We start from the raw sequence: 23,966 nt of genomic DNA, 5'->3' as shown, positions 1-23,966 counted from the left end.
TAGCATTGTGTTATATGTTTTTGTGAGTGTTGTATGTGCTTTTTTATTTGTGTATTATTGCAACCCTTAGTAGGGTCGCAATAATTTGGTATTTTTGCTTGGCACTTAAATCTGTATAAATACAATAGACTCCTATTATCCAGGGTAATGACTGGCAAGTGGTCCACGAATAACCTAAAAACACGATTAAAGCAAAGTTAAAAAAAAAAAAATCTTGGAATATTTTTTATCTAGACAAACAGACGCCCCTTGAAGTAATGCCCTAATTCATTCCAGTAAAGCAGAGCACTAATCAAAACAGCGCTAGTCAAATGTGTTTTTTCAATAAGAGAGTATTTTAATCAAAATACATAATTTGTTTTCCATCAGGTAAGTGTGCTTGTTGTCTACCATTTTAATCAAGACACTACTCCTGTTTAAATTATTATACAGTACTAATATACGTATGTATAATTACATTAGACGTAAATTAAAATAAATGTTAAATAACATTTTGAGATTAAAACACCCAAAATTAAATAAAATAATTCATGTACTGCATTGTTTACATAATAAGGCTTGGGCATAACATTCCTATGTAGGCACTACGAACATTTCTGAGTTACAAAATAATGTTATTGATTTAGGAGATATATGTCAGTTGAAATAAGATTTAAAGAAGCATAAACTTAATGTTTTCTATTATTAAAAAGATAAATTAACCTGTTAATATAATTCCTGTTATTTATTATAGGTATGTGTTTCTGCTATGATTTGCAACTAGCGCATCCTAGTAATTGAGAGGTAAACTAGCCCTGAAAGCTACTGACTTCTCTCTGTAGAATTACTGTTGACACGCCTGGCATGTGGAATGGCGGAATATAAACGTTGGCTGAAACTTGGGCATCATCGGAAATAAATATACAAAAAAAGAAGCGAATAACTATTTAGGAAAGAGCAAAAAAATATTGGTTGATGTTTCGTCACATTATTAATTTGTTGCATTACAATTTAATTGCAGTGTCATTGCCATTGTGCATGCACGGAAATAAAAAATTAGAAAGTAAAAAAAAATTATGGTTAATGGAAGTGCAATATGCCAGGGTTAACCTGCAAACCGGATAATCGGAAGTTTACTCTAAATAAAAAATAAATGATTTTGCTGAATTAAATGAAATGGTTAGAATTCACATTTCACAGTTTACTTGTTATGAATAGCATTTAAAAAATATTGCATAAAATATTTGTGTATGGTAAAATATTTTATGTTAATAGCTTTTTTGTAAGTTAATTGCAACCACGTGTCACATACTTTTATTCTAATTGCCAGTTTCTTCAGTATTACTATTTTTAATTGTTTATGTTAATTGTGTTTATTGATAAGTGTATTTCTCAGTGTATGTTTGAGCTCGTATATCTCATTTACCATACACTCTTGCACTTAACAACTCAGACAAATTATTTTATCATACACTCTTGTACTTAACAACTCAGACAAATTATTTTATCATACACTTCTAATAACTCCACCTGTTCTTGTACCTACATTTCTACAAACAACTGTAGTGATATGAGAGATCTGTAGAGATAAGTGTTATGATTTCAATGTGAATATGTGAGCAATAACCTAGTGTGATGAAAGAGAATTAATAAGTGGGCACCTTGAAAATAAATAAATAAAATTATATTCATTGTTCAATAAACTGAACTCAGTTTTAACTGATGTCTGTTACCGTGTTACCATTTAGATTGAACACTATGAACTATGAACACCATGAACACTATTACATATATTGTTAATAAAGTTATCATCTTAGGTACTGAATAAAATTAAGCTTGTTAAAATTGCACAAATCAATATTTAATTGAATATAAAAGAGTGATTTGAAATTATTACAATTGCAAAAACAATATGTAATAGTGAGTTCAAGACTATGATTTTATAAGGTAATTTTAGTGGTGATTCTTATGCAACCCAGCCATATACCCTTGTGCAAGAGTTCCTTTTATCAGGTAGGTTTAGGGAATAAAAAAAATTTAAAAGTTAAAATCCTGTAATCCTGTTATTACAGATTGTTTTATCATTAATCGTTCCGGCGGCTTACAGTTGTAGAACCGAGATGATACTTGTACAGGACCACTACGATTTTAATACAATCCCTTGGACATATGCCTTTGCACTGTTTGTCATGGAAAAAATTCATTACTGCAGTAAATGCATTTAAGCTTGTTTTCTATTGTTTTTTTTTCTTTTTTTTTTCATTTTAATTTTTTTATTTCTTCTTTTGCAAGTATGAATTTTTCCCATGGCAAATAGTGCAAAACTGCAATGGCGTATGTCCAAGAAATTGTATTAAATCATAAGTCCCATTGCAGGAATCATTTAAAGAACTGTATGCTTCGTCTCAGCATACAGGCTGCAAAATTATCAAAAAGAACTATTCTATGTTTTGAACCATGGGTCAGAATCAGAAACTGCATCTCCTTTGGCTGCTGAAAATTTTACTAATCCATCAATGTCATCGATGAAGACTCCAGACTTGATGATTGGAAATGCAGGAATGGCATCACCTATGGATCTGCTTGGACCGTAGTCAATAGACAACCAGCGCGAAAGTTCAGCTAATATCGATGAAATCCCTAACTTCATGACGATATAACTATATCAATATTTGCTGGTATTAAATTAACACCACTAGCTACAAATAGTGTAAATCGGTAACTACCGTGTGGGGTATTGAAGAGCTCGCACAGAACACGTCTTGCCTCACCGACAGCTAAAGCTCCAGTCCCTTTATTGTAAGAATATTCCAGTTTTTATTCTGCTAAGCTACCATGGAGTAGTGATGCAAAGAGAATAGTTTTCAACCATTTTGTCTACTTGGAAGTTATTGCAAAGCAGTAAAATCAACTATGAAAATGTATCTCATTGGAAATCAAAATGATGAAAAGGAATGAAACTGATAAATATAGCTGAATATAATTCCTCTAAGAAAAACTATGAAAATATAAGAAAACTATAGTTACAGTATGGCTGGGTTACTTAACACATTTACATTTATGTAATAGAACAATATTAAACAATAATAAATGTAAGAAATAAATTGATTGAATAAGTATAATCAATCATGTAAGCATTCCCAATGCTTAGACAAGTATAGATATTGCACCATTTTCTACGCTCGCAAAATATTTTCCACAATTATTTCCTTTGCAAATTGTAGTCATTGACTTGATTTGAGGGTATTATTTTAATTTCAAATCTTGTGCCTGCGAACATGATTGCTATTCTTAAACCAACAAACTAATAAAAGCTTATATAATGCTGTGTGAATCTCTTATGTTAAATAGATCTTGTTGAGGGTGTGTGTTTTTGATTGTCCTCAGGTGAATGATCTGCTGTACTTCTTCCCGCCCAGCGAGTGTAAGAGTGAAATAAAGTTTCTGTGGGCCAGCGAGGAGACGGGCTTCCGCCACTTGTACTTGATCACGGCGCATGTGTCCGGTGTCAGCAATGGCATTGACGACACGCATGACACGATGGAAAGTGAGCAACCCTACTTGTGTCCTACACTTCTCAGCTCCACGCTTCACTATGTCCGCAGTAAAAATCAATTTTCAGTACTGTACTGCATTTTGCATGTAGCCTTAAGGAGATGGTAATGATGGTTTTATCGCCAAAGTATGTTCTCTGTTGTTACTTGTTGAATGAAAGGAGTGTTTGACTATACATATGTGGATAGTAATGTAAATAAAGTTAATTGTAATTATCAGTTTAGGTTTAAAGTGACATTATTAATCTTACAGTGCATATTTCTGTATGTCATAGATTTGATAGGCATAGAGACCCTTTATTAATAAAAAAGTGAGTAGTTTTCTTTGCTTATTTTTGCAACTACAGTATTATTTGTGTTTAAGATGCTTCATACAAACATGTACAATATAGTAACTCATTGTAATGTTGTTGTTCACAATGAAATCATTGTTATAGTGAAGTTCTATCTTGGTCTTGCCAAAATTGCATTGTTGATTACAGTGAAGTCTTCATTTATTATTTTAAAGCATTACAGTGTATCGCAGAATAAATTTTGTTTTAAACTTATAGCTTGAAACGTACAAATAATTAAATTATTATTTGAAGACACATAAATGTTATTTCTGAAAAAAAGTTTCCTAGGTGACACCGTTGGACACACTGTAATTTTTTGCCTGAGCATGTGGATGGGAAAAAAGTGAAGCGTAAAAGGCATGGAATTGGGAGCGGAAAAAGTACGGCACAGAGATTGTGTGGCTTTTTGTCAATAAAAGTAAATTGGAGATTGTGGAAATCTATTTGAGCATCTATATTCATAATTATTAGGTTATTTATAGTTCTCATTATTGCAAAGATATCCTCTGCCATTGTCAGTTCCCGTAGTGGCGAAGTTCCACTGTAGTTAATGGTGGTGTGTGCACATGCATGGGGTTTCAATTGCAGTGATTAATATATAATCTTCTAATTAGTGTAATTTTTCAATTATCAATATTTACAAAATTACTGATATAATTACTGTAATTTTGGCCATTTCTTGCTTTACCGTATCTGCACAAGGGTCACACATTTTATGCCGATTTTTAAATTAAATAAATGTTGTGCAAACCTTATGCGAGTTTTTCACTTTTGGTTAGAAAACAATTAGCATAGCAGTGTGTGGTTGAATATGCCGTAAATAACGAGCCTATATTGGTTTTTTAGTAAATGTAGTTCAACAAGTTAGTATAATTTGTTTAATTAAAGTATTTCATTAGTAGTATGAAGCTCCATGAATAGCGCAGTTATTATACGTCTGCCGCCCGCCGGGTCGGCGCCGGCAAGTGACGTGTATGCTGCGCTGGCGTAGCGAGGAGGGGAAAATCTAAAAATAAACCAGCCAGAGAGAGCAAGTGTGTGTAAATGTACATATGTGCATAAGGCCGTGTGGCAGTGTTGACGGTTCTCCCTCCTTCACCGTTGTAAATGTCCCTGTTTCACGAACTGGCACCTTACACAATTAACATGTCTATCTTGAGAGGTGTTTATGATGCAACTGTGCCCAGACATTATTGTTTTTGCATATGTCTTCCCACGCTTTTGACTGAACATTCTGTGGTGTAACTGCAGACGTCGTTTTGATGGTTTGAAGTGCTTCTTTTACATTCTTAACAGCCCTATGCAAGTTTTCCGGTAAAGGGCCTGCTGGTTTTTATAGAAGGAACTGACAACAGTAGCTTGCCACCTGGGTAAAAAATAAAATACAATAGTCTGAAGGGAAAAAGAGGTATAAAAAAACAGCAATCGTTTACTTTCTTTTTTTTAGGTAGTGCGGAAATCCGTAGGACTGCCTCCTCACCCCCTCCCTTAGTAAACAGACAAAGAAGCACTGAGGGTCAACACCAGTGCTGTATTTATTATGTGTCGTTAAGCTGACTTCACTTGTATCCATGGAACTCTACGAAGATACGAACTTTGTTCAAGGGCGACCCTTACTTAGCACGACTAATGCGTTCCTAAAAATGTTCGTGTTATCCGAAATCGCGTCTTCTGAAGCATTGGTTTCCATAAATAGCAAGGGTTATTTACTTAATGTGTTCCAAAATGTGTAGGGAAATATTCTTTACGTAATATAAATGCGTAGAATACACTCAATGATAAATGTGTCACACCATTGTCTTTATAAGCCTACTATCAAATATGTACTTTATATGACAAATACGACACCATGTAACAGGAGATAGTTATCGTCAGTCGGCCGGTTGGCTTGCCCGCCCGGGCGTGACCTTCAACTCACATCGTGCACCTTTAAGCAAACTTTCCCAACCATCTTTTACTGGCAGTGAAACCGATATTACTGTTAGGATATTTACATTTTCATTTTTTAAAAGTTAAAGTGCTTCTTCGTGTATCACCGCTTGGTTCACAGCTATCCTGTTAGACCCGTGATTTTTTTAATTGCAACTTTTTAACAATCTTTGCCATGTGAATCATCTGTTCATTTCTGTTCCGGTATCTAATGTCAAATATATTCCTGCTAGTACAACCAACAGCATCAGACTTATATAAACATTTGATAGAGTCCTTATTTGGTATGATTGTGTGCACAGTTGAATTGCTTAAACCTTAAGTGCGACCAACATAAGTAAAGCTTTCATGACATTCTGCACGTCATAATACTTATATGTAGTTTTGTCTCAAATACTTGAACACGATGCTGATGCATTATGCTCTCACTTGAAAGCCAATGGTTCTACTTAATTCCAATTGCATGTGCTTTCGCACATACAGTTACCGGCAGATGAATGGGCAGACGTTGCTTGTGTTTGTGCGAGTTCCCTGCCACTGGCTAGACCGAAGTTCATCACGGCCCGGTCTTTTGGTTGGGCGACAATGGTACGACACTGCGGAATACGCGCGTACGTGAAAACATTTGATCCTTTACATTCCATAGCCACAACTAAATTTTCTCATAGCTGATGTTTGTACAACAGCCGATAGTGTAGTCAGACCATTTATATAGCTGACTGTGTGTCACAACACATATTTTGTTTACCGAGTTGAAGCAGACTTTGTGGCTTCATGTCCGACTTTTTTTTTTTTGCCTGTAGCGATTTTGTGCTAACTGAATTTACAGATGTGCTATTCAAGACTGGGGTAGTAAAATTATAATGTGCTAAATGAATTCGTGCAATCAGAAGACGTGCTATGTGAGGGCTTGGTGTACTTGTTTCTTGGCTTCGTCAGCTTGAACCCTCGCAAGCCCATAAGTTATATTCATTGGAACTTTATTTTGGTTTTTCTCTCATCCGTTATCATGAATTCTTAATTTCCAATTTTCTATCAGGCAGAAAGTCCTATACCTCTTGAAAAGTGTTTATTTATTTAGCTATTTAATCTTGTTGGAAATGAAAGGGCATATTTTATATCGTTGGTTATATTTAAGTCAACAAGTTTTGTAGCCTCTGAGATTTAGTGGTCAGATCACTCTCGTCCCTTCAAGGATTCTATTTCTAGCTGGGTCAAATCTGGATTTTTCACAAGTTGAAACTAGAGATGGGTCGATTCTACATTTTCTCGATTCCGATTCCGATTCCGATTCCTAAAATTGCTTCGATTCCGATTCCGATTCCACCAAAAAAAAATTGCCATGTACCTAATCATTAAAGAACTTAAAGGAAAACTACAATATATGTACCATGATTCCAAACAAACTTCTATTTCAAGACAAAGTTTTTAATGCAATTCTAATGAGAACTCAGCTGCTTGTATTATGCTAATTAATTCATAAGCAATACAAGGTTATAATTTCATCAATTTCTAGAAATGAGAATTCAGGTGTATTTACAAAACAAACTGAAATATTAAAATTAAAACAGTATATAAATCGAAAATAGAATCTTATGGTACATTATGAATTTCACTGGAGTCCCACAAAGCAAGATAGGTCCTACTTATGTTGAGTCCCAAAATGTTTTAATAGGTTGGTTGTGGTCTTTGTTGGCCCATGAGATATTTTCGTGTTACAATAATTGCAAATTTGTCATCAAACGGGTAGATTGTAAAATGTTTCCACACTTCAGACATGATTTTTTTATTTCTAATACACCGTTTCACGTGTGTTTCTGCAAAAAGAGTTATATACATAACAGAAATACGTGTACTATACTATAGTAGAAATAAACTGACCTGATCTCTTGAAAAATATTAATTGAAACCACGCGTGTTAATAGAAACAAAAGTGAGGTTACATCATGTCATAAAGTATTCGATAATATGGAGGCTTTCGTGTTCCATCTCATGCAGTAAGTGCTCAGCCGCGTCAAAATGTACCATCTATGTGTGAAGCAAACGAAAAAAAGTTAATTAATCAGTTAAATATTATTATTATATTAAATAAAAATACCATGATATATTATGGGTTTTAACCCAATTTTAACCATTTTAAAACTTCAAACAAAATAAATTACGCTAGATAGTATTGCTTTTGTTGTGTTGCACGCTCTGTTAGCTGTTTACAACGTTAAAGCATGGCGGACTCGGCTAGATGAGATGATGTATTCGTAATTTCTTTCTTTTCCTTTCTTTTCGTATTGTGTAATTCAACACAAAATAAGTTAAAACACGGTTATGATTCTAGAGTTTGGAAAACAAATATTTCATTATGATCCTAACGACTTTTATAATGTAATAGGGTATTTGATTATAGTTAAAATATTGACTTAAATGTTGTTAGCTTTACAGTAAACATTTTTTTCAAAACCAATTTAGCCAACGCATTATTCAGAAATATATATTATTATTATAAGAAATCATTAATAAAATAATTAAATTCTCATGTTTGACCACGTGATTGAAAACGCACGGGATTGGCTGAATCTGGCGTGACGTCACCTGCTTGTAAACAGTAAATGCCAGTCGAAGTTTTGTATGGTGCATCGGTGTTTTCTTCAAGGTTTTTTTCGTCATATTAAGTAGTATTCTTATCTAATGCTGACTAAAAGTAAGAAATTATTGTAATTATTAGAAAAAATATGATGGAGACCAACTTCATTAAAGCTGACAGTGGAAACCTCCCGAGAATAGACGCAATAATGGTCGGACTATTTTTTAAAAACAATCCCGATTTTTATGCTGCAGAATTAAAGAACGTGAAAGTAGCGTTGTAAGTGTTATTATAAATGATTAAAATATACTTTTAAATAATTAAGTAAATTAGAAAAGCCTAAAAACATTTTATTATTGTAAACATTTTATATAATGTTGACAGATTTATTGGTTTGACCATTCAATAACAAAAGTAGGGCTCCCGTTAGAACTAATTTAAAGTGAATAAAAATGAAATGAAGTATGTATTTCAATGTATATAGAAATAAATTATTCTCCAATTTATCGTTTTGTGAACCACAGTTATGTCAACATTACTTTAATAGGTAAGAGTTCCGTATCGCGTATCCAAATTGGTCTCTTGCTATGGATGGCATGACCCTGTACATTTTTATTACTGTGGTACATAATTTTTCTGTTTTAGTTCGTCGAAAGATCCTGCATATAATCAAAATTTGTGGTAAAATAATTACTAATGGTCGTAAGTTGAATGCACGATATATTTCACTTTTTATTCAAATCAAGATCATAATTCATTGGTAGATCACAAGTTTTTGTTTTATGCAGTATATTTACACGTACTAAATTTAAACAGCAAGCATCATTTACCACAGGATCAATAAATATAGGATCATGCCATTAGGGATAAACCTGGATACATGATACGGAACACATGAAAGCATTAGTACTTGCTGCTATATCTTTCGGGTCTCTGCGAGCGAGCATTAACCACTTTTGTACGATCTTGCAGTTCTTCGGAATGCTCACAAATATTTTCTCCGGTGTTTTAACGGATGTGTTAGTGCATTGTGGCACTACGCACCATTTGTAAGCCATTTCACATAGTAAGAATATCAAAGTTCTCACTAGCCGCATTGCGACGTGAAAGCTGACAGTTTGTTTACAAGCATGTGACGTCATGACATCAGGTGACCTGCAAACATGGCGTCTCACCGTTTTGGCGGCTTTTTTATTCATTTAAACTTTGATGGTGATTTTCATAGAAAATAGATAACTTCACAAAGAATTAATCAAATTGCTTAGGTATTATGTCATAATGAACAATTTTAGACATTTACCTAAAACCTGTCAAATACCCTATTGTATATGCTGAAACTGCAACCAATATAAACGTGATATAAGATAACTATTATGTAATTTACCGAATTTTGAAATAAAAGTGCAAGGTGAGTTACGTAAATATTGTGACAATATTCTGGCCGAAAAAAATGGTAAATTTAGCAGGAATCGCTGGTTTCATTCAGGAAAAAAACTTTTTTTTTCTAAATTATTAAGGCTGTTTTCCAAATAATCCGCACTTGCACATGCACTCGCACTTGCACTCGTACTCATACTCACACCCACAATTCCTTGCGTGCAAAGTGCATGCTCCATGCGTGCTCGCCATTTGGAACACAACCATACTCCAAAGTAAACATACCCATGTGTATGAGGTTTCCTACAACAATGTACAATGCTAACAGCTTCATTAAGACGTGTACGTTGGTTTATCCATCACCTAAATGCATGTATGTATATGTTTATGTTTCATCATGTTAAAATTAACCATCCTAACCTTTACCTCCGGGTCAATTTCCGTGCTATTACCGGTATCGTACTTGTTAATCTTTGTTGCATATTTGTTCCACATCTTACAGATCACATGAAGACATCGCGTGTTGTTTAATTACGAACAGGTACTTCCAATAAAATGTGCATTGTTCCTTTGCCATTGTTTTAGATCAATAGTCCAGACGTAAACGTAAACAAACAATGGTTACGAGAGTACGCAACGAGCATGCATTCAAACGCACTCAATATGTGCACTCGTTCTCGTGCTCGCACTCGACTATATGGAACAACACTCTCGTGACGTCACTTCCGAGAGCGAGTACGTGAGCACGCATTTTTACCTATTTGGAACACAGCCTAAGAGTGCTTAGTACCATACTAAATACGATACGATTCCTTGAAACTTGGCGGAAGAATCAACGGTTCCGATTCCTGGCAGAATCTGTGGGATCGAAGCACCGAAGAATCGTCACGACCCATCCCTAGTTGAAACCATGGTGGGCATTGCAGTGATAAAGTGGGTTTTTTTCCGAGGTGCTTCCGTTTCCTTCACTAATTAATTTCCTCGATTCTCCATTCTCATCTCATCTCTTTATCTCTAATGAGATGGCAAGTTCTGATTCATTTATTCACGTGTCAGTAACATTGCCACGGGCCTAGTGTTTTCTATGCATGTACATATGATTAATGTGAAAAACTATTATAAACCAACATCATTGGCCATCTATTCAAACATAGTCCTTTTTACAAGATGTTAACTTGCTAAGTTGACAACTTTTCCTGATGTGCTGTCGGCATCACTGGAGTGTGTACCAGGCGATGAGAACATTTATTCTTTCCCATCTTAAGGGCAGCAATTTGTTTTCAGTGTTCAAATATAAAATTGTTTCGCTAATTGTAAATTAATTATTGCTATTTCTACCCTAATGTTGCTATAAGAATTGAGTAAAACCTTGTTAAGTCAGAGCAGTGGGGAAAGTAGACGACTCTGGAAAATGTAAATCCGGGCTAACCAAATAATTTGGGAAAAATTTGAATAAAACAATCTATTTACTGAAAATGTCTTATAAACTAAACAAAATAATTTGTGAAAGATATGTACAGCTTGCAAAAAAGGTTATCATTAATAACCAACAAAAACATGCATACAGTACAGTTTTATTCTTTGAAAGTAACTCATAATCTTTTGCTGCATAATGTAACAATTTAAAGCACTAACACTGCTTACGTCATTTTGCTCGTTATGCATTTTTATGTTCTAAGCTGTTTATTTGTATTTTTTAGCACACTGATTATTGTGCAAGGCTTCTTTATATTTATAAATAGAGCTAAGATTTTATGGGGTTACAAAAAAGCTAATTTTGCCATTAAAAATTAAAACACACATAATAATAACTACATATTAAGTACAGTTACATTGATCAATTGCTTCAAACAATTTGTGGTAAGATATTAAAAATATTTACATGAAAAATACTACCTATGCTGATGAGAGTAAGTTCAACCAAAAACATGCAATAATCAAAATATCAGTATGCAATGTTTAAAGCCCATAATTATTATACTTAAATACATATTTTGTGATGTTTTTATGTAGGTTTTACCCGCCATTGACTGCTTTTATTTAGTTTTTAAAAACCAAACTTAAGGACTGTGCAATGATTTCTATGTTTTTATAGCTTAAATGAGGTAATTCAGGTGAATTTTATCACATTACGGTGTTATGAGGTGTTAATGACTCCCATTACGGTGTTTGGCGGTGTATCGACTACAATTTTGGTGTTTTGTGATGTATTAAATTAATTTCGCTGTTATTTTTGTTTTATCAGTATTCCATGTAATCTTTCCTCTATTTATATGTACGTCCTTTCATGTAGGTTTACGCCTCTAAATTGTTCCAGGCTCTCTTAAGAGATGACATGAAGCAGACTGACTTCACAAGGTTTTACTGTATGTACATGTAATAACGCAAGTGTACAAGTGCAAGCTGTGGACACAGCGGACTGTTGTTTTTGTGATGACGTGTGGCCACCACTTATGTCGAAGGTGTGTTCCTGCAGCCGAGGCTCGGCCAGAAGCTGGCTCTGACGGCCGGGGAGTGGGAGGTGCTGGGGCGCTCGTTGTGGGTGGACGCCGGCCGGCAGCTGGTGTACTTCCTGGGGCTGCGCGAGTCGCCCCTGGAGAAGCACCTGTACGTGGTGTCCCTGCGCCGGCCGGGCGAGGTGCGGCTGCTGACGCGGCCCGGGTACAGCTACAGCGTAGAGTTCGACAAGGCAGGTGGCGCGCACCCCGGGGGGCAACTGGAGTTTCACCAGCAGATGTCTGGTCAAACCACATCTTGCTGGGACCTTGTTCTAGTTGACTAAATTTTGCAAGAACACACACTAGTGCTTGCATGGTCGGGCACATAATATGAATGAGAAAAAAGTTAATACATAAAAAAAATTAATGTTATCTTTTTTAATGGCATGCACTATAGAATTTATTGTTGTGTGAGGCAGTGATGAGACAATTCTACTGTGTAATATTTGTTTTTACATCTGAACTTTATGTTGTGAGATGTCAAAGTCGAAGATACGATATTCAGAGATGCTTTCTGAAGATGTAGAGAAGACCAGGGGCGGATCTAGCGAGGGGTAGAGGGGCAGCCTGTCCCGAGCGCCTCGTTAGAGGGCCCAGAATGGTTTGACAATTTTTTTTTCTGGACTATATTAAGTGATTAAAAGGTGAATAGAAAAAAATATCCATACAATATCTATAAATATTTTGATTTTACATATTATCAACAATCTTGCAGGATTTTATAAAATTTGACATATAATGTAAACTGGTGCAAAACTATATTAATGATAATTATTGCTGTTGTAATTGTTTTTTTTGTGACGGGGGGGGGGGGGCGATTGGGGGGGGGGGGGGTAGGCCAAACACAATTTCTGCCCCGGGCACAGAAAAGTCTAAAATCTTCCCTAGAGGAGGAAAAATCATTTAATGGCTTTGCACTGTTTTTTGTTTTTCAGAAACTGGCTGAGTAAACAAAAAGTTAAAAGACTTAAACCATAATGGTTTATGATATTACTGTAGGTGTTAGGGAGGAATTTCTTTAATTCTTAGTTGAAGACCAAGATCCCATTTTGCTAAATTTAGAACCACTTGATTTCTGACATCATCGTTGAACACTTGTACGAAAGATTCAGCATGCTAATCAATTGTAGATATGATTAAGCAGATGGATGAATGAAAAAAAAAAAATTTTTTTTGACAGAAATTTAATTTGACAATGGACATAATTAAAAAACAAGTAGCTTAAAATGCTGAACCACTATTTCTGTAATTTCAGACCAAATTATAATTAAAATTTGGACCACAGTTAAATACTTTAGTATTTTAGCACTCGTTTTGTATATCTTTACTACATTTATACAGCGACCGAGGTAATTCTCAACTTATGTATAAATTTCTTTACGTGTAGTTTACTGGTGCACCGAAGCAAGTGTAGGCGCCCGGCCCATCAGTGTTTTCAGCAGATGTTTGAAGTAAAGATAACCATATACACATTTGTTACACAAAATTAGGTAAATGTTAACTTGCTTGAAATGTTGAAGATGTGTTTCTGTTTGTTCCAGGAGTGCACTATGTTTGTGGCTGTGTACAGTAACATTCAGAAGCTGCCTGCTTGCCAAGTATTCAGAATATCTCACTCTGACTGGACAGTGGAAGGCGTGACCCTCACTCCATTTGGATACCTGTTAGAACCTTCAGGTAACTGTAATGAATATCTCAGAGTTCCCAAATCCCATAACACCATTCTCTGCAAGTACTGTCAATGCCAAAGAAATTAAATTATTGCTATTATTATTATTATAAATTATTATTAAATTATTATCATTTATGACAAACTGAAATCATTTTTACTTTAATTAATCACAACTAAAATAACTTAATTAAATCACATCTTTTTTTACTGGTATCAGGAAAACATTTTGGTCTGTTAATGGAAGAGTTATTTAACTGCCTTTAAAATGTTTGAAGGCTATAATTTACCACAGCTTGTGCAAGGTGACACCTAGCACTATAATAATTATTTATTACTTCTTTAATTGGAATCATTTTAATATCTTTCATTTTGTTGTTCATTTGATTGATACAAATGTATGTGCTGCCAAAACTTTAAATTGCTAACCATAAATTATTTTTTACACTGCAATTAATTGTAACACAATTTGGGATAACCCTGATTGGTGGTTCTGCCCCATCACGTTATTCTGTCACTGGTTAAATAAAACCTTTCATAAGTGAATTTATGAAATATTTAAATACTTTTATTGAAGGTTGGATGGAGTTGGAATGGGCATTTTGATTCTTCGGTGCTTTGATTCCACTGACTCTTACCTGGAATCATAACCTTCGATTCTTAAGCTGTAAGGAGTAATCGTACCAGTTAAGGAATCGTGTCATATTTAAAATGATAGGTCATGAAAACTATCAATAAATTGAATGTAAAATAGATTTGTGCCGGAAATTAGGTATTTCGGCACATTTTTTTTAAATTTTATCATAATTTTAAAATTATTTTTGGAAATAATTTTATTTTCCATATAAACTGGTTTCATAAGAGTGTAGTTTTTTTTTAAGTCGACTGTACCGCGACTCGCCCCTGGTCGACCTTAGTGCGTGCAAACTCCGACAGAGGGAAGTCCTTTACGATGGTTAACTTCGGGCCGGACGACGAGAGTTGCCGAAGGTTTCCGACGCCCCTCCACCCTCTAGGACGAAGTCCTTGTTTTAATTAGCGACGCGGCGCGGATGTGAGTGGACTCTTGCTCTGCACTCTGGAACGACGGCGTCGGTAATCCGCTGATCGCGTTTCGGGCTCCGTCCAGATAAATCAAAGCTGACGCCGAGCAGCAGTACTAAGATGTAGTCTGATCAGAAAAGGGATGTTTCCCTATTTACCTTTTGGTTTTTTATTTTAGTAATCTCAGCATAGCCTCTACGTAGTAATCCTAGTTTCTCCGCGAACCAAATTTATTGTCTGGTTCTGCATATATTTTCTTTCTTTTAACCGCGACGTCGGCCGTGCATCGCCCTCCATCTTCCTACCAGGCAACATGGCTGTGCCTAACAACCACTACCCTGTTTTGACAGGGTCCTAGTCCCCCCTCCCAAAGAGAAAGAAACCATCATGGGGAACTAAGGAAGCCCGGCGACCTCCAATTTTGAATTGGTGGTTTCGCCAGTGGAAGCCCTCACTCCCGGCCTTTTCGCCATCAGCTACGAACCGCCAGATAATATTCAGTTCGTGAGAGCGAGTGCCAGTGAAAGTTTTTTTTTTTTTTTAAATTTCCAAATGTAATTTCAGATATCAGATTCTAACCAGTTTAACAGTTTTGGTCTCTTCAGCCATCTCGAAATTGTATATGTGAAATGGTTATAATTAACCAATGATAAGCTAATATGGTGATTACAGATTATTGTAAAATGTTAAAACTTGAAGGTTTATTTAAGAATGATGTGTTGGAAAAATAATTTTCTATTCGCGTCCCGGGTCGGCAAATGATTAAGTAAAATAAGCTCTCTTTAATAATGGTTAAATGATAGAAGTATTTTCTCTTTATAACTTGTAATAAAAAATCTTGAAAACAAACTTTGATCTTAAATAAAAGGATGCCTCTAAACGTAACTGTTTGTTTTTATTACTTAAGGCAATAACGATCCATTCTATGCTCCCAGGTCTTGATAGGGAGTTTACAAATTTTCTTTGGACCCACCCCGTGTCCGCCTCTGATGTTTAAAATTTTGTTCTTAATTATTTCTTTTCTGCCCGCCACTTCCAAGGCCTGTTTTGTCAACATCTTGTCAATATTAATAAATAGTAATAACAAGGACACGAGGGGCGTTTCAGATTAACACAAAACCTGTGATTCATGCTACAATTGCCGTTTTTTCTGGCCAGTAAGCTCACAGTTCCCTTGCACTAAAATGCAAAAGACATGCTAAATTATTTGAAAGTTAAATCACAACTGCAATCATCTATATTTATCCGTAACACTGTATTAACCAAAGTTAGATTTATGTACTTGCGGGGAAAACATTGTAACCTTACTTGAATACATTTTATTTCATGAATACAATATTAATGTAACATTTCTCTCCACTCATTAACATAATTTATTTCACTTCCAGTGTCAACAAGCAATCATGATGTTATGTTGAAGTAATTAATTCAAAGTGACTGGCTGACTGTTATTCATAAACATTTTAGTTATCTATTTTTATTTTTAGTCTTTTGTATAGTAAAGCTAAATTTTTATGTTTTAGATACTTTTACGTAAATATTTTCCACTTTAAAGAAGTTGGTTAAAAATTAGAAAGTCATTAAATAAATGCTTTAGATTAATTGTTTGTGCACAACATTTTGCTGCCCGTGTGAAAACAAATCTTTGTACAATATACACTGTTTTCATGTTCGTGTTGATGTTTCATTCAGTGTGACCATAACATTTGGTACACAATTTCTCCAAAGTGGGTCCGTTTGCACCTCAAAATGATTTTTTTTGTAAACTTAATTATCTATTTTTTCTTATGATAGTGTGTGAGTGTGAGTGTGAGCATGAGCGTGCGCGTGTGTGTATATATACCTATATATAAAAATTAAATTTTTGATTGTCACTATCTTGTGATAATAATTTGTATACAATTTAATGAATAAAATAGACTGACATTTTAACTCTTTGCAGGTTTATGTTGCCATGTTTGTTACAATTTTTAAATCAAATTGCAAATTTGTAGCATAACTTAAACATTTCCCCCCCCCCCCATTCTTAACTGCAGTTAATTGTGGCTGATAACATTGCAGTTTTGATTCAAGGTCGGGATGAAATAAATAGTATTTTAATACTTACCCTGTGCTGTTCTTTTTGTGCTAATTATTAATAAGTTTTTTTATTCTTTTTAACAAGAGAAGCTTAATATTTAAACATCTAAAAAATGTTCAGTCCAAGATTATGTCTTTTGGTTTATGATTTATATTTTTCCCGGTAATCTTAGTTCTAATAATTTTTTGCTGTCATAAGTTCGTTTTTCAAAATTTGATTTAGTGTTTGTTGATTCGATGTGCAATACTGGTGGACCCACGAGGCGCGGCAGTGCTGGTTGCCGCACACTCCTCTTCTTCACTGGTGTAACGTAAATGCACCCTTAAAATAGCTTTGGGAGACTGGTGGATCTTTTAGTTCCAAAGGCAAAATAATAACAAATGTGATTTCGTCTAAATATAAGTGCCTGTATATTTATTTTATTTTGAATTAATTTACCATAAATCAACAAAACATGGATTCAACAAACAGGTTAAAAGGTAACTTAATTTACGTATATGTATTGACAAATATATTAAAATTATAACATTTAAGGAATGGGTTGACAAATATATTACAACTAAAACATTTAAAATATGGGCCGACCCTAATTAGAATATTACTATTAAGTTTCATTTGACATAGTTAAACAGAATCAGAAACCATTGGTTAAAATAAACAATCCCAGACTTTTAGGTATTAGTGCATAAGAGTTATGAAAGTCAATTTTCGGATGTTCCAGTCTCTTTAACGTAGTTATCTGTCACACTGTAGACATCACTAAGAATTTGGAGGACTGGAGATTTGAAGTTAGCTGGCTGAAGGTGACGTGTTACATGGTACCAGGGCGCCTTAGCTGTCCTGGCTCCCCGAGGAAAGGAAGCTAGAATGCGGTAGTCATGACCGCACCCGGATCTTGGACCCTGTCTGTGAACAAGCCCAAATCAGAACTGGTTCACAGACAGTCAGTAAATTGGCAGAAAATGCCCACCAAAAACGATGAGGGTCGGGGAATAAAGGTTTGTCAAAAACTCACCACACAGGGAGTGGCTCCTAGCGCTCAGCAGAGTAGCCCGCCAGAATGCGAAGCTCGCGAACACGCACTGTTTCTGCGGATGTTTCCATAAATTAAAAATAATTAGTAAATTAATGAAGTATAACTATCTCTACTAGGCATGCAGACTGACTAATTACTGGTTAAGAAATGAGTTTAGGAACAACATCCCTTGTCTAGCCGACTACATATTTGTACGATGACCGGACTGAAGTCTTGCTGTGCTGCTCGCCGAGGATTTAAGGTGGTCAGTCTGCTAGCGCTGCGCGGAATGTCTGGGTGGCGGTAGCGACTCATAATTAAAAACAGGCGATGGCTTTCGAAAGAAAGGGGGGTGACTTTGGCTTCCAAACCGAAAGGTTCTGAAGATTTCCGAGGGGGTGTTCGAGAAAAACTGACTTCGATATCTCGAAGTTGGTGTTTGTGTCCGATCACAGCGAGACCTACTGAGGAGGGGCCGAATCAAGGAGAGATCGACTCGTGCGAGGCGACTTTGAAAGCATGAAGCTTATGGAGGGGACTAGTGCAGCTCTGGTGGCTTGGAAATGAATTACGGGGCACTGTTTGTTGCGTGAGGCGTCAGGGGACATGTGTTTAGCGGGCGTTCAAACACCCAGGGGAAATAACTCACAAATCCACCACGAGAGGGCAGAGACGGTACATTCGAAGACTGATGGGCGTCCTCTGCTCCAGCCGGGGTTGGTGGCCGGTCAGTGAACTGGGCTGAGTTTCCTGGAAAGGCTGGAGAAGGAGGGGGTGGTCGAAACTGCACATCTGTGGGAAATTAGGACAGAGACGTGCCAAAACGTTGGTTAAGACTACTCGCGTGTGTGCCTCTCGGTGCTTGCCTCAAGAGAGCTCCGAGAAAAACAGTGCTCTGGGAGAACGCCGAGATAAGCCGTCTTCATCACGGCTCAGAGGAGAATTACAGGCGACGGGCGTGCACTCAAGCTGGGTAAAAAGATACACAGACTGACTTGCAAAAAAACTCAGAAAAATCTTATATTTTGACTTGGTAACACTACAGTGCTGCTGATTAGGTGGTCGTTGTGGAAGCTAAGAGAGATGCATAGTTAACAAACGTTTTAGATTTAGTGACATGTGTAATAAAATAAGTAAAACACATAGGCTATTGGGTTGGCAGTCATTTTGTGAACTGACAATGACGTGAGCACTTCCATATCAGTAATCAATTGTCTGGCGTGTTTTGTGTTTTTTTAGTCCCTGAGGGTGAATTCTTCTGTCCGGAGCTGTACACTCATCAGATCTCTTCGGGAGATTTGCTATATGCCATGGTGTTTAAACCTCATTGCTTCCAAGCAGGGCGGAAGTACCCTACGGTCCTCAATATCTACGGGGGACCAGAAGTCCAGCTCGTCTCTAATACTTTCAAGGTATGTTGGTTAGTTGTTACCAGTGGCTGTCATATGGGAGGGGCGATGGGGGCGGCTCCCCCCTTCTCACCCATATTACCCCCAGCTGAAGTGGTAACAATCTACTCCAGGTCGCACCTGACTCTTGAGGTTGGTTCCATTTATTTTTGTAAAAATGAAATATTTCATTTTTTCTTAATTCTACTGATTAATTGAACTTATGTTGATGAGATGCCAGAAATACTTTTGAAGTGAAACTTCTTTGCTGAGAGGGCTACAATTTTTAAGCTTACAAAAATTCCAATTGCATGAGGGGAATAGTTAAATATGTGGTGGGGGGAACCGTTAGAAGATACAGCAGGGGAGAGATAGTGATGATGCAGCACTTGTATACTTGCGCAATAACATTATTTAGCACTCACATATTTGTATATGTATTTTTTTGATCTGCAACCTCAGCCAAAGAGAATTATGTTTACTACACCTAATAATATAATAAGTAAGAAGTTTCACTACTGTCACGCGTGGACTCCATGTACAAATTAAAAAATATATATATATACATATACATACATACATATATATATATATATTCATACTTATTTTTACTACATTTAACTGGAAGGTATTTTATACCACCCAAAACCTTCATCTTTTGCTCCTCCCAAAATTTGAAGCTGGGTGTGACAATGGTTATTATGGTAGGTGGTTTTCAGTTTTACTCTGTATGTTAGAACCAGAGAAGCCCCTTACTCACAATTGGTTAACTTAAAAAATTTACTGTTCTTTCAATTATACTGTGTTTCCTATTAACCTCCATGTGCGTTTGGCTGTCAAGAAGGAACTTATGATTAATTGTTCCTACAGCCATAGGTTCATATTTGACTTAGGCTCTAACAACTGTTGCTAAATGCTTCAGAAATGTTTTTTAATGGGTTATGAAGTCTTTGTTTGGTAATAATGATCTTTTAAAACAAAATCTGCAATAAAACAAAAATTGCCAAATTTTTACTTAAGGCTTGTTTGGCTCTGAGGTACAGATTTTATCAGGAACATTTTTGCTTGTTGGTACATGATGTAAGCTCTTGGCGAGGGTCTTCGCCCCGTACCTCAGATGTGCAAGGGAAACTGACTAGCAATTTCATACGGGCCTAAAGTTTTGCTGACTATTTAGTTGGCATACAATAAAACTTTGATTAACCTTCACCATCCAGATCAGAGCTGTGATGCGTAACAGAATAGATGGGTAACAGAAATCTCTTAATATCTGTGTACAATAATGTGATTTCACTGCAGGCCTAAGATGAAAATGAAATTAAAATCCTATGAAACTAAATAATGCATACACTTTCAGCTTTATACAGTAGGGTGTAAAAGTAATCTGTAGATTATTTAAAGATGTTATTTTGTTAATGCACTTTTTTTTAAAAAACAATGATGGATAACAGAAACTGCCGGCTAAGATAAGGTTACTCAAAGTTTTACTGTACTAAATAACTGACTGGGAAAAGCACTGGACTCCGTAGTGGACTCTGGAAATAGTGGAAATAGCTGTTGTCAGTTTGTCGGATCAACTGTGTTATAACCAGGGATGGATCTAAGGGGGGGGGGGGGGGGGGGGTGTGGCTCTTGTGCATGTGTCTTCCCCCAGAAGAGTAAAATATGCACTATTACTTCAGAAGTCATAAACGGGTATTATACTAGGTCCAGACTCCTGCTGCCTCCCCCCTCCCAAGTAGTCAATCCTGGATCCGCCCCTGGTTGTAACGTGGCTCATGCTTAGACTGCAATATGCATTTAAGTGAGCATTTACTTTAAACCCGTGTGACTACTGCACCACCATGTTTCAAGCTGTGAAGGTGACTGGAACGTTTGCAGGGTATGCGTCAGCTGCGGATGCACATGTTGGCAGCTCAAGGGTACTGTGTGATTGCCATTGACTCCCGAGGATCCCAGCACAGAGGACTACAGTTCGAGAGTCACCTCAGAGGGAGAATGGTAGGTGCAGTCTTTGGCAGCTTAGTTCTTGTAGCTCTAATACTCACTAATTTTAAATTTGTCCTGTTATTCTAATGTTTACAGTAATTCTATTCAATCTTTTTCTGGAAAACGTTCCTTTACCATGAGAAGCAGCTCCACAGTTTCTTCTCCAATGCCCATCTCCTTCTTTCCGCTCTTCATAATCAAAGGTATATATTTTTGTGACAGGTGCTTGTGGAAACATTAAATTTATTTGTATTAAGTTTATTTTGTTTTGAATTAGTTTTAATAAATAAAGAATTTTATTAATATCATAGTACAAGTTAAGTAACCATTATAGTAAACATGTTTAATTTTATTATTATTATTATTTTTTTAATGCAAAGTATCTAGCCTTTTTTTTTGTGTGAATGATCTTCATCACTGATACATTGCCTGCAGAATTGTTAATGTTCTTTTAGTTAAGTATGATTGAATTTAAGACATATTTAAATACATTAATATAAACTAAAATTTATATATGGATACTTTTAAATTGCATAAAATAATGCTTTACAAATTTTCAAATAAAAACTTAGAAATGCTGTTATAAGTTGTATATTGGATGCTGTTATGTTAAGAATCCTACAGGTAAGTCATTAATTGTACAGCTATGCATCTGTACAGTACATAACTACTTAATTTCTTGTTGCAAAGAAAACAAATTCTCAGAGTATGGCACTGTTCATTAAATATATTTTTTCTCTTTATATATATGTATGGTTGTCATTTCATATGTAATAAATATCACATTAAGAATGTTGGAAATTGTTAGGAACAAAGAAACATAAATATGTAAACAATTAAGCCATTTTTTTCTTTTTCTTTTTTTTCTTTTTCGATTTCCTTTGTATAGTATAAAAAAAAAACAATTTCAGCGGTCACCATTTGAAGAATTTCTCTTTTTAAAGAAGCTGCCATGTCATGGAGCGTATTTAGTTAGCTTGCTGCCATCGTAACTGCATGCAAACGGGGCGAGGTTTGAACTTGTTTATTCACTGCAGTGTCAATTTATTTTTGAAGTGCAACTTCCTTACAGCTGATAGGGTAAGTTAAGATCATAGCATAAAGAAAAACAAAAATTTTAATGCTTAGGAGTGGGTGAAAGAGAGGGAGATAATGAATAAGGAATAAGATAGAGGTTCAGAGAACTGTAAGACTCTTTGTTGGTTTTTCGTCTCCATGTTTGTGAGCTAGTGGGAACTCCTATTGAGTTCTTTATTGAAGGCAAGTTCATGCATCAATTTTAGCTTTCAAATAACTTGCCAAAAAAACAGATGACAGCAGCGCTCTCTGACAAGTTTGTGGTATGACACCCTTGAATACAGATGCATTAGCATACATACTTCTGCACTAGCATACTTCTGCACTAGCATACTTCTGCACTGGGATACTTGCACACAACCTTATACACTTTCATACAAAACATGTACACTCGCCTGTAAGCTTGTATACTAGCACACTCTTACACTTGTTTCAAATACTTATGAACCTACAAGTTTCCTATCTTTTTTCCTGTGAAGTTTCACTTTAACGCACTTGGCGAGCATGTATCCACCCTTTCTTTAAATTTTTTCTTAAAAGTGTTCAGTTCAAGTGATTATGTTGTCACAAACACTGTTTGTTACAGGGCACAGTGGAGCTGGCCGATCAGATAGAAGTGCTGCAGTGGTTGGCAGACAGTTTGGGTTTCATAGACATGAGTCGTGTGGCGATTCATGGCTGGTCCTATGGTGGCTACCTCAGTCTCATGGCCTTGGCACAACATGCTGACATTTTCAAGGTAACTTGGAAGAGGCATGTGTAACTTACTGCAGCTGCTTATAAAGCATACAGCATCTTTGTTGTTTTAGCTTTTGTTTTGAGTGCTGAGTGGGGACCATACATTATATTTTAAATCCTTTTGTAAATTATGTCAGCTCATAAGCAAGGAATAATATGACAGATTGACAAAGACTTTTTCCATTATATCATTATTTGTTTGGTTTTGTAAATAAAAATTAATTGCCTTTGGTAAAGATAGCAGCAAATACATTGTTGTGTGAGCGTGCTACCATCTAGCAGGTAATTGAAAATTGATCCAAGATCTGCCAAGTAGTGAATTAGCCGTAATTGTTGCAAAATTTCCCTCACAGTTGCGCTTTTATAATTAATTCTCTAGCACCTTGCCTTCAGGAGATATGTTTTGAGAGTGCAGATTGCTTTTAACTGCACAATAACTCATGACAAAAAACTTGAGTATTGTGGTGTTTAGCAAAAAATTGTACCAAATTTTTGTTTCAGTAGTTTTTTTGTAATAATGAAACTGTTTTTAATGCAGTGTAGTAGCTGTATGGGTAACAGTGGATATAATCAAATTATAATTAAATAACAAAGAAACTGAAAGTTATTAGAAAATTCATAGCTGAATATATTAGAGTGCTTTTACCAACATTCTTCAAAAATTTTCTCTGTCATATTTTGTGCTGTATGCTGTATCAGGGTTCGTACGCCTCCTT

At 35.7% G+C, this 23,966-nt stretch overlaps 1 protein-coding gene across 1 annotated transcript in view; it reads left to right on the top strand.

Annotated features, from left to right (window-relative positions):
- The window catches only part of LOC134530609 (dipeptidyl peptidase 9), a 68,425-nt gene that overhangs the window by 25,819 nt on the left and 18,640 nt on the right, over positions 1–23,966 (top strand). Inside the window, exons 8-13 of the mRNA XM_063365601.1 lie at positions 3,367–3,526; positions 12,215–12,441; positions 13,792–13,927; positions 19,298–19,470; positions 21,328–21,447; positions 23,099–23,251. Of these exons, the coding sequence (XP_063221671.1) occupies positions 3,367–3,526; positions 12,215–12,441; positions 13,792–13,927; positions 19,298–19,470; positions 21,328–21,447; positions 23,099–23,251 (969 nt within the window). The remainder of the gene's footprint in view (positions 1–3,366; positions 3,527–12,214; positions 12,442–13,791; positions 13,928–19,297; positions 19,471–21,327; positions 21,448–23,098; positions 23,252–23,966) is intronic.

The sequence above is a fragment of the Bacillus rossius genome, chromosome 3, assembly GCF_032445375.1.
Source record: "Bacillus rossius redtenbacheri isolate Brsri chromosome 3, Brsri_v3, whole genome shotgun sequence".
NCBI classification, from domain to species: Eukaryota; Metazoa; Arthropoda; class Insecta; order Phasmatodea; family Bacillidae; genus Bacillus; species Bacillus rossius.
The sequence above is the reverse complement of the archived record's forward strand: the minus strand, read 5'-3'. Positions and strand labels throughout refer to the sequence as shown.